The sequence below is a fragment of the Hyla sarda genome, chromosome 1 (assembly GCF_029499605.1).
Source record: "Hyla sarda isolate aHylSar1 chromosome 1, aHylSar1.hap1, whole genome shotgun sequence".
Taxonomy (NCBI): domain Eukaryota; kingdom Metazoa; phylum Chordata; class Amphibia; order Anura; family Hylidae; genus Hyla; species Hyla sarda.
In genome coordinates, this window is record NC_079189.1 from 228,620,989 (window position 1) to 228,633,500 (window position 12,512).

Sequence of the window (12,512 nt, forward strand, 5' to 3'; positions counted from 1 at the left end):
TCCTTCTCTTCTGAGACCTGTAGTGCGCCAGCAGAGCACTTAACGTCCACATATGGGGTATTTTCTTAATCAGGAGAAATTGGGCTGCAAATTTTGAGGTCAATTTTCTCCTATTACCCCTTGTGAAAAAGAAAAATATGGATTAACACCATCATTTTAGTGTTAAAAATCTCAATTTCCATTTTCACGTCCAGCTTCAACGCAAAGTCGTCAAACACCTGTGAGGGGTGTAGTTTCCAAAATTATGTGCCATGTGTTTTTTTTTTTTATGCTGTTCTAGCACCATGGGGGCTTCCTAAATGCAACATGGCACCCAAAAACCATGACAGCAAAAGTTTTTTCAAAAATTCCACAGTTGCTCTTTCCCCCTTCAGCCAAATCCTCCCCATGCAGTGCAGTCTGTCCTCCTTCGCACACAGCAGTCATTATGGAGGTGAGGAGCTGTGCACAGACTTCCTCTCTCCCCTCCTGCTCTGTGTTTTCCCCGTGTAAACTTGCAACCTCCCCGTGGTAGATCAGGTCCTGTGGAGACAGAGCAGGGGGAGGGGATGGAGCTGTGTGCGGGGGATGGAGCTGTGTACCGAGCTGTGTACAGGGGATGGAGCTGTGTACCGAGCTGTGTACGGAGGATGGAGCTGTGTACCGAGCTGTGTACGTCCCCACTCTCCCCCTGCTTCTTGTGTAATGTAGAGCGGGGGGGGGTGAAGTGATATTTCTTAATTTAAGGGGCATGGCTTAATTCCCCCTGCTGTGTCTTCTTGTGAGATTTCCGAACCTAAGGGGCGTGGCTTAATTATCTCCTGCAGACGTGCGATCTCGGCCTCTGCTCTCGCTTTGGAAAACTTTGGAGAGCGAAGGGGAGGAGCGAAAGAGCTGAGGGAAGGAGCGGTTCAGTTTTTACAAGGGTTCGGAAATCTCACCTCACAGTGGCACGGTCACCTTAGATAACAGAAGCCATCCCAACCCGATCATCGCGACTGGAGACGTGGTGATCCAGGATCGCAGCAGAACTTAGTAGCACCGTACATTTACAGCAGAGGTACTTAAGGGGTTAAAAAAGAATATAAAACATATCTAAATATTCATATTAAAAAGTGACTTTTATACGCTAAAGGTATTTTTTTCAAATAACTTGTTTTATTGCTTATATAATGCAGGAATGTTCCAACATTCTGAATAAAACAAAGCATGTTTTGTGTATACAGTCTTAATGCATACCTGAATATCTCCATGGAGACTAAAACACCTTTCCATTTGCCCCCTACTTCCTAACTTACAGACTGTAGCAGAGGGGTCAGATGGAAGGGAAAAGTACATAAAGTGCATGGTTTTGTTTGCACTTGAGAAATATAGGTATGTACATGAGCTGCAAGAGTAGGATATTTAAATAGACACTTTTTTAGATGCATTGAAGTAAAAATAAAAACAAAACACAACATTTATGTTCAAAACATATCAATTAAATTAACTTTACAGAACATACATAAAAACCTGTTTAGACATTATGTGGCAATAAGTCAAAATTCATCACATGTATCTAACAGACATAAAAAATTATGTATAATGCTTTATACATCATATGAAAGGTTTTCTAGTTATTAGCAAAAAAGTGAACTTTTTTTATTTGCTCACTGTATATTTATAAGGAATCTGTAGATTTCTGCTCTCTAAACCTCAGGTAACATCAAATTGCTACAGGCGTCCTTATCCAAACTACTATGTTATACTGAGGGGGTCTCACAACTCCCCTCTACCTGGCTGGGCTTGAATGACATGTCTTTCCTTATACCCTAAGCCAGGAGAGACCTGGTAGGAGGGAGGAAGCCAAAGAGACTACCTCTAAAACACTTTTCAAGTGTCATGACTCTGTAATAAATCATTTTGTTTTTATTTGTGACAAGGAAGCCTGTTAAAATGTTAAGCTGTCCGTCAGACGGCCAGTTTCCCTGCACACCGTATAATTTGACAGTCATAGAATGCTTGCCATTATGATGATATGGTCACATAGGTGTATTGACATCATCTTGAAAGTCAAAAGGATTCAGTAAATGCAGATAAGGCACATAAACAGAGCAGAAAAAAAAGCATGGACATTAAAATATTTTATGATTCTGCAGCACGATTCTTTATCTGGAAATCCAATTTACTAGCAAAACTGCTTGTATTGCATATAATATTAACATCTACATTATAGTAATATTACAAATGACTGTTAGGTACATACAGTAAAACATATTCCAAAATGACTTTAATCTGTAGATAATGGATGTATTTTTATACAATTAAAGACGAGCACTGCTTCTGTGTCCTGAAGATTGGATATGGAGCAGCTATTACCTGAAAAATAAAGATCTTTCAATTAATTAAATTCTCCTGACTCTTGCAATTCAAACTTTAAAGTCTGTTGATTCTAGGAGTATAACATATTTTTCTTTAAGTGAAGTAAGCACACGTACAAAGGCTCACCTCACATTCACTTGTATCCAAATGACAATGGGGGCTCCATAGGATAAACCATGGTATATTACATCCTCACAAACTTAAACATTACATACATTAAAGGGGTACTCCGGTGGACATTTTTTTTTTTTTAAATCAACTGGTGCCAGAAAGTTAAACAGATTTGTAAATTACTTCTATTAAAAACAATCTTAATCCTTCCAGTACTTATTAGCTGCTGAATACTACAGAGGCAATTCTTTTCTTTTTGGAACACAGTGATCTCTGCTGACGTCATGACCACAGTGCTCTCTGCTGACATCTCTGTCCATTTTAGGAACTATCCAGAGCAGCATATGTTTGCTATGGGGATTTTCTCCTACTCTGGACAGTTCCTAAAATGGACAGAGATGTCAGCAGAGAGCACTGTGCTCATGATGTCGGCAGAGAGCTCTCTTCCAAAAAGAAGCAGCTAATAAGTACTGGAAGGATTAAGATTTTTTAATAGAAGTAATTTACAAATCTGTTTAACTTTCTGGCACCAGTTGATAAAAAAAAAAAAAAGTTTTCCACCAGAGTACCCCTTTAAATCTTTATACAAAACAAGGCTGGCTGAATAGATTACGCTTATCGGTTTCAAGTCTGATAGGCTCTTTTTTAAACAGGAATCAGCAATATAGATTAACTAACACTTAACCCCTTAACGACCCTGGGTTTATCAGTTTTTGCACTTTCATTTAAAAAAATAATAACTTTCAATTTTGCACCTAAAAATCCATATGATGGCTTATTTTTTGCACAACCAATTCTACTTGGCAATGACATCAGTCAATTTACCCAAAAATCTAAGGCGAAATGGAAAAGAAAAAAAATATTGAGCGACAAAATTGAAGAAAAAACAATTTTGCACGCAGTACATTTTTCGGTAAAATTTACATCTCTTTAATCTGTAGGTCCATACGATTAAAATGATATCCTACTTATATAGGTTTGATTTTTTTTAAATGGGAAAAGGGGGGTGATTATTACTTTTATTAGGGAAAGGGTTAAATGATCTTTGTTAACTTTTTTTCACTTTTTTTTTATAATGTTATAGCTCACATACTGATCTTTTACATTGATCATTGTTATCGCATAGGATAACATTGATCAATGATCCTGCCGCTTGACTGCTCATGCCTGAATCTCAGGCACGGAGCAGTCATTCGGCGATCTGACACGCAGGAGGAAGGTAGGGGACCCTCCCCACGTGTCCTTCAGCTGTTCAAGACACCGTGATTTCGCCACGGCGGTCCCGAACCACCCACAGAGCTAGCCAGGGGTAGCTTACTTTCACTTTACACGCAGCGATCAACTTTGAATGCCGCGTCTAAAGGGTTAATAGCACGCGGCATCGTGATCAGTGCCGCACGCTATTAGCCAAGGGTTCCGGCCATTGTTAGAGGCCGAGCCCCGCGTTATAGAAAGGGAGAGGACTCAGGATGTACCGGTATGTCCTGGGTCATTAAAGGGGTATTCCGCCCCTAGACATCTTATCCCCTATCCAAAGTATAGGGGATAAGATGTCAGATCGCCACGGTGCCGCTGCTGGGGACCCCCGGGATCCCCGCTGCGGCACCCCGCTATCATTTCAGCACAGAGTGAGTTCGCTCTGTGCGTAATGACGGGCGATACGGGGGACGGAGCCGCGTGACGTCATGGCGCCGCCCCTCGTGACATCACGGCCCGTCCCCTTAATGCAAGTCTATGGGAGGGGGCGTGACGACCGCCACGCCCCCTCCCATAGACTTGTATTGAAAGGGGCGGGCCGTGACATCACGAGGGGCAGAGCCGTGACGTAACGATGCTCCGGCCCCTGTACCGCCCATCATTACGTGCAGAGCGAACTCGCTCTGTGCTGTAATGATAGCGCGGTGCCGCAGCGGGGATCCCGGTGGTCCCCAGCAGCGGGACCGCGGCGATCTGACATCCTATCCCCTATCCTTTGGATAGGGGATAAGATGCCTAGGGGCGGAATACCCCTTTAAGGGGATAAATTAGGAGGTTGCAACAAAATCTCCCCGAGATTCCGGGGTTAATACTGAAATACACAAACTAAGGGAAAAACCCTCAGGATAATATCCCCAGACTTGGAACCCCCCCCACATTAATATTAAAATAAAACTTTATTCAACTCCGTAGAGTGTATAACCCAAATTAGTGCAAACTGATTTAAAAACACAGTGTGTGCTACCGATATCATGCTACTGCACTGATTAACACTTAGAAGAATGTATGTCACTCCTTTTGTGTATATAGGACACGCTATCTATATGTCTGTATTAGCACAGCGGTCATAACAAAGAGGGACAGGCGTTCAATTATTGGCATATGCTCTAATGTATGTTCGGTGCGGCACTCTGCTGGTTAAAATGGCATAGTTAACCTCCCGAAGTTTCGCCGATAGGATCAGCTTTGTCAAGGGTACTGAGGCTAATGCCGGCGTTCGCGTCTGCTGGCCCTTAGAACATCGGTTCTGCGTCCCATCCCGATCGTGATTTGGCCAATCAGAGCCAGCTATTCATTATCTCGTAGAATCCCGTGCATATATGAACACTTGGATGTATTTTGCTCCGTGATGTAGTTACGCGCATGTTTTCGGACTTAGAAGAATTTTCTATACGCACTATTGGGCATGTCCCCGACATCCAGGAACTCATGTTGGATTCTTGTGCGCATGCTGCCGGACTTAGACATGGATATTATGATGATATGGGACCATGATTATATACAACAAATTATCTCACATTGATATAGAGCATTATTTTTCACCTTCCTCAATGTACTGTTGTAAGTTTAAAGCCTTCACTTATACATTTTTTATGGTTTTCGGATAATGGTAAGTATATCTAATTTTACTGTGTCACTTTATAGTGGACTTACTGGTGTCATTGTTTTGGTTCCTAACAGTACCATCTGATACACAGCCTATGTCTCCAGATGATTTGGTGAGTGTATATCTCTATAAAAGTTATCTTGCAGTATAGTATTGTACTCATGATTTTGAATGTAGTTTTAGTTATGTATAGAAGTTGGGCGCAGAGTTATTAGTTTCACAAGTTATTTTTACTAAATTATTTTAGCATATTGTAGGGCCTGCAGATCATCTTAATTCAGGCAAGTATGGTTTTATGACCGTGTTTATTCCAAAAATGCCAAAAACGCGAAGCCTTCATTGAGTCTATGTGGGTTTCTACTGTTGAGCCGGTAGATCCATTTGGCTTCCTCTTTAATCAACAATTTATCCATATTCCCTTTTCTTGGTCCATATATCATTTGTCTAAGGCCCCAAAATTTCAGGCTCTCAATCTTATTCTGATGTTTTAATCTCACATGTTTTGCCAGGGGCACGTCTATTCCGGTTCTGATCGTGTTAATGTGTTTACTTATATGTTTTCTGAGCTCTTGTACTGTGTTCCCTATATATATATGAATTGACATGAACACATTGCCACAGATTACATTTTTGCTGCTACAGTTTATGAATTGTCTAATTTCATACTGTCTGCCATTTGATGGGTTAGTAAAAGTCTTGGTCTTAGGCATATATTTGCAAGAGGCACAATGTCCACATGGGTACGATCCATTGGGCGGTTTTGGTTACCAGGTGTCACTTTGTGGAACTTCTTCCTTATCGTGACTGTGCACCAATAAGTCACGAAGGTTGGCCCCTCTTCTGTATGTAATGTTGGGACCCCTCCCTAGTACCTCATGTAAATCTGGATCTGATTTTAGAACGTGCCAGTGCATTCTTAGAATTTGTGTGACTTTATGAGCATAGCCATATGTGCCAATGCACCTTATGATTTTTTTCGGCAGATTAGCTCCAGGTTGATTGGAGCTTAGTAATTCGGACCTATTGGAGTTGGCTGCTCTGAAGAATGCTTTACGCATAAACTTCTTGGGATAACCCCTCTCTATGAATCGAGCCATAAGGTTATCACTTTCTTTTTTTAAATTGATCTCATTGGAGCAGTTTCTCCTTGCACTCAGATATTGCCCTGTTGGGATGGTTCGTTTTAGGGAGTTGGGATACCAACTACTCCAATGGAGCAGACTGTTGGTTGATGTAGGCTTTCTATATATATTTGTTTGGACCCTCAAATTGTCATCAACATAGATTGTTAAATCTAAGAAGTTGATGGATTTGCCTCCTTCGGCCGTTAACTTTATACCAATTTCATTTACGTTGAGTTTTGTGACAAATTCCCGAAATAAAGTCGTGTCCCAATTCCAAAAAATATCATCAATGTATCTCCCCCAAAAGGAAATGTGCTCTGTGTATTCAGAAGAAACTCCATCACCAAAAACATAGCGTCATCCCCATAGCGGTACCGCTTATTTGCTGATAAAGAGAACCCCCAAAAAGAAAAATTGTGAGTGAGTACAAAATTAAGTAAATAAGTGACAAAGTGATTGTTTTTCTCAAATGATTTACTGCGTGTATTAAGAAAACTGCTTATAGCTGTGATGCCCAACTGGTGATCTATATTGCTATAGAGTCATTACAAGTCTAGACTGGTGTCTGTGACAGTGAGGTCATTAATCTTATTAACTGTGTCCTTCGTTTCTTTTAGGTAAGAGGGGAAGGAAGATACAAATGGTGCTAGGATGTTGTCAATATATATGCTGACTCCAGGGCCGAAGCCCAGAGTCTCTAAACTCCCCTCTTAGACCATACCCCCTTAAAATATAACTTTTATTGATACCATTAAAATAATGAAATAACTAAATCCCCAATTGTGATATTAAAACAGTGTCCACAACAGTGCAGTGATACAGGTATTCAGGTATAAACACAGGCCACCAGTCCGTGTCATGAATTTATAAATGGTGCTGCAGTACACCAAGAGCAAGCACTTCCGGGTAAGAATACACTTTTAACCTATCACCATGCAGGCAAATATCCACTCAGGTACTCGCCTACCTGTGTGACGTCTTCCAATCCTGCTAGTCATCTGTATGCGCCCGAATCCTCAGTCTGCCTCCGTTTGCAGTACAAACTTTGAAGGCGCGCATGCGCACTCATAGAAAATCTGACTTAGAATCCACTGATATTCGTATGGGATAATGCGCATGTGCTAAGAATGTCAATATCTCATGTCTATTACAGACAGTGAATTCATTATGCAAAATGTCATTCATCCCATAAGAATACAATAGTGCTGATAAATGTCTCGAAAATTACTGTAAAAGGTATCATAACTAGATAATAAAGGGAAATACATATTTACTATTAATGATATTAGTCATAAAGACAATAAATTGCTATTATCTAATGTATAATCATAGTAGTGGCGTTCTAATATTGCCAAATTCCATAAGTATGTTATAATATTGACCTCTATTATGCACACGCTAATACTTGTACCGTCATTTCTCTCCATTATGTTCTGTCATATTGCTCTCCATTATGTTCTCTCATAGGGGACCATCTTGAAGTATAAATAAAGAGGCCCTAAATGTGGCCCAATCTATCCTTCTCCACAATATAATATGTATAAATAAAAAATCTTGTATTATTATATCATGTTGGACCACAGGACTTAGTTGCTCTAATGAAAATACAATCTAAAGGCCCTATGGAGAATATTAGTGAACCCTGAGGAGAGTATGGATGTGTGGAAAATTGACAGAATAATAAGAGAAGGACAATTGACTAGACGAGGATAGGAGTTTTATTCCTAAAGTAAGACTTAGATTAGATATCAAAGTAAGATGAATAAGTAATATTCGTAATTAGCGGGATCTATATGTGCAGTATCCAATTTTAATTAATGTGACAGGGATAACAAAACATGGGTGCATCCATTAACAACGCATCCATAAAAAGTGGTAAATCAATAATACATCATAACAACCCAATTATCTAACTTGACAGTTTGGCGAAAGAGGTAAATCACAAAAATGCTGAAAAGGAAAAACCGTCATTAATCCAGTTAGGGGATTTGCTCTTAAGAAGGAATATCCACTTTGCCTCTTCTTGAGGGGGCAAATTTTGCCCTTTTGTTCCAAAAACAAAGGAGATCATCAATCTGGTAGACAAACGTGTCTACCAAATCCGTCAGTTTAATAACTGTGGCACTAGCAATATAGTGTACATAGCCAAATGTAGCTGCCCAAAGCTATACGTCGGAAAGATGTCTCAAGAATTCAGGCGTAGGATGTCACAGCACATGAGCAATATCCGCACTGAATCAGATACACCATTGGCCAGACACATACAATATGTACACAATGGACGCATGAATGACCTCCACTTTTATGGTCTTTGTCACCTTAAACTAGGCCCCCGCAAGGGAAACTTAGATGTTCGTCTCTTAAAAGAAGAGGCAAAATGGATATTCCTACTTAAGAGCAAATCCCCTAACGGGATTAATGAACGTTTTTCCTTTTCAGCATTTTTGTGATTTACCTCTTTCGCCAAACTGTCAAGTTAGATAATTGGGTTGTTATGTTGTACTATTGATTTACCACTTTTTATGGATGAATTGTTAATGGATGCACCCATGTTTTGTTATCCCTGTCACATTAATTAAAATTGGATACTGTACATATAGATCCCGCTAATTACGTTTATTACTTATTCATCTTACTTTGATATCTAATCTAAGTCTTACTTTAGGAATACAACTCATATCCTTGTCTAGTCAATTGTCCTTCTCTTATTATTCTGTCAATTTTCCACACATCCATACTCTCCTTAAGGTTCACTTATATTCTCCATAGGGCCTTTAGATTGTATTTTCATTAGAGCAACTAAGTCCTGTGGTCCAACATGATATATAATACAATATTTTTTATTTAAACATATTATATTGTGGAGAAGGAAAGATTGGGCCCCATGTAGGGCCTCTTTATTTATACTTCAAGATGGTCCCCTATGAGAGAACATAATGGAGAGCAATATGACAGAACATAATGGAGAGAAATGACGGTACAAGTACTAGCCTGTGAATAATAGAGGTCAATATAATAACATACTTATGGAATTTGGCAATATTATAACTCCACTACTATGATTATACATTAGATAATAGCAATTTTTTGTCTTTATGACTAATATCATTAATAGTAAATATGTATTTCCCTTTATTATCTAGTCATGATACCTTTTACAGTAATTTACGATTGATATTTATCAGCACTATTGTATTCTTATGGGATGACATTTTGCATAATGAATTCCCTGTCTGTAATAGACATGAGATATTGACATTCTTAGCACATGCGCATTATCCCATACGAATATCAGTGGGTTCCAAGTCAGCTTTTCTATAAGTACGCATGCGCGTCTCCCAAGTGTGTACTGCGAACGGAGGGAGACTGAGGATTCGGGCGCATACAGATGACGAGCAGGATTTGAAGACGTCACACAGGTAGGTGAGTACCTGGGTGGATATTTACCTGCATGGTGATAGGTTAAAAGTGTATTCTTACCCGGAAGGGATTGAGTGATGCCTATTATTGGTGGCACTTAGGTCCTACAATGATGATGATAGACGGTGGGTCTATAAATAGATCCACTCAGCGGCAGGATCGCCATAGCCACATGATCCTCTTGACAACGCTGTTACAGCGAAACATGTTGAGGGTGGCTGTACGGTTCATGTTTTAATCGCACACCACATCAGTGCTTGCTCTTGGTGTACTGCAGCACCATTTATAAATTCATGACACGGACTGGTGGCCTGTGTTTATACCTGAATACCTGTATCACTGCACTGTTGTGGACACGGTTTTAATATCACAATTGGGGATTTAGTTATTTCATTATTTTAATGGTATCAATAAAAGTTATATTCTAAGGGGGTATATTCTAAGAGGGGAGTTTAGTGACTCTGGGCTTCGGCCCAGGAGTTTGTAGTTCATATTGGAGGACCCCTCACCCTCCTTTGGGCTTTGGCAATCAATATATATGCTGGCTCCTTGGGTAAGGTTGTCATTGCCAGACACAATGAGGTGTCCTTTAACAGGATTCGTCCCATTGTGGGTTTTGGGTAACGCGTAGAATGTAGAGAAAACTTTTATTCCTCATCTGTTACCAGTTGTTCTGCTTTTGCTTTTTCCAGTAAATGTTTAAGCTTTTCCAAAAAGATGTTAGTAGGGTCTTTCTGTATGATTTTATATGTGCTGCTATCTTGTAGAAGACAATTGACCATCTCCACATAGTCTGGAGTATCCATCAGGACGACATTACCGCCCTTTTCCGAGGGCTTTATGGTAATGTTCTTATGGTCTCTTAGAGTAATAAGGGCATTCCATTCTGGTTCAGATAAATTGGAGTGAATCAGGGAGGTGTGTGGTTTGATCTTTTTTAGGTCTTGTGTGACAAGGTGAACAAAAGTCTCTATCTGAGAATATTGTACAAAGGAGGGAGTCAAAAGAGGAAACCAAATGGATCTACTGGCTCAACAGTAGAAGCTCACATGGACTCAATGAAGGCTTTTTGTTTTCTGCATTTTTGGAATAAACACTGTCATAACACCATCCTTACCTACCCGAATTAAGATGATCTGCAAGCCTAACAATATGCTAAAATAATTAAGTAAAAATAACTTGTGAAACTAATAACTCTGCGCCCAACTTCTATACAAAACTAAAACTACAGGCAAAATCATGAGTACAATACTGTACTGCAAGATAACTTATATAGAGATATAAACTCACCAAATCAACTGGAGACATAGGCCTATGTATCAGATGGTACTGTTAGGAAACAAAACAATGACACCAGTAAGTCCACTATAAAGTGACACAGTAAAATTAGATACCATTATCCGAAAACCATAAAAAAAAATTATAAGTGAAGGCTTTAAAGGGGTATTCCAGGAATTTTTTTGTTCATTTGACTATGCTACAGGGGCTGTAAAGTTAGTAGTTCATAATATAGTGTCTTTTCCTGTGTGTGACGGTTTTCTAACAATTCTTATGTGATTTTCATCCCAATATTTATTTTTAACAGCATACAAAATGACTGCTGTCTCGGATTTTTCCCAGCTTGCAATGCGGTCGAGACCTGACTCACTTGTCAGCTGATGACAGGGAGCCTGTCTGCTTCAATGGGTGGAGAGAGCAATCTGCAAGTAATGCAACAGCTGGAGGCACCCTGATTGAAAACCACAGGTCTGCAGCTGATTTATGTTTCAATGGGTGGGGTAGCTGATGTGTGGGAAGGAGGAAAATGGTATCATGGGATTTGTAGGCAAACAAGAAAACTGAAAACAGGAAATACAAGTTCACAGAAAGCTAGCCACAGTGTTCTGGTAATCTCACAGCATAGCCATTTAGCCCAAGACAAGTGCAGATCCTTCCTAAGCATGTCCATTACTGTCTGCCAGGTACGTACTAAAATCACCTTATGCTGGAAAACCCCTTTAAACTCACAACAGTACATTGAAGAAGGTGAAAAATAATGCTCTATATCAATGTGAGATAATTTGTTGTATATAATCATGGTCCCATATCATCATAATATCCAAATTACATTAACCATAATTATCTATTACTTCTAAATTTAGAACGAAAAATAATAAAAAATTAGGAAGATTATAACTGATAAAATCATCCAATCTAAAGATAAGTATCTAAATGCTAAGTATAAACCATTGGCAAAACGATGAGGTTGTTATGGGACCAGAGACCATCACTAAAGAGTAACCTGTATCATGTTTTGCATTTATTTACTAATATATTAATGTACATCGATCAGAATCTTTTCTAAGCCCAGCAATAGCAGGGTACCACATAACGGTACATGGTATCAAGAGCTGTAAGGTCCTTCTTATTTCTGTCTATGTCCGGCAGCATGCGCACTAGAATCCGACATGAGTTACTGGATGTCGGGGACATGTGCAATAGTGCGCATAGAAAATTCTTCTAAGTCCGAAAACATGCGCGTGAACACATCACGGAGCAAAATACATCCAAGTGTTCATACATGCACGGGATTCTATGAGATTGTGAATAGCTGGCTCTGAGTGCCGCACCGACATACATTAGAGCATATGCCAATAATTGATCGCAATTACAAT

General features: G+C 39.6%; 1 protein-coding gene across 6 annotated transcripts in view; it reads right to left on the reverse strand.

The window, feature by feature from the left end:
• Positions 1–1,117: 1,117 nt before the first annotated feature.
• LOC130365641 (centromere protein C-like) overlaps positions 1,118–12,512 on the reverse strand; it is a 322,002-nt gene continuing 310,607 nt past the window's right edge. For 5 of the 6 annotated variants that reach the window (XM_056568882.1, XM_056568886.1, XM_056568883.1 and 2 more), the window contains one exon: positions 1,118–2,337. In XM_056568882.1, coding sequence (XP_056424857.1) covers positions 2,249–2,337 — 89 coding nt within the window. In that variant the 3' untranslated portion in view covers positions 1,118–2,248. Of the gene's footprint in view, positions 2,338–11,148; positions 11,188–12,512 lie in introns of all 6 variants that reach the window. The other variant, XM_056568885.1, reaches the window with a different exon arrangement.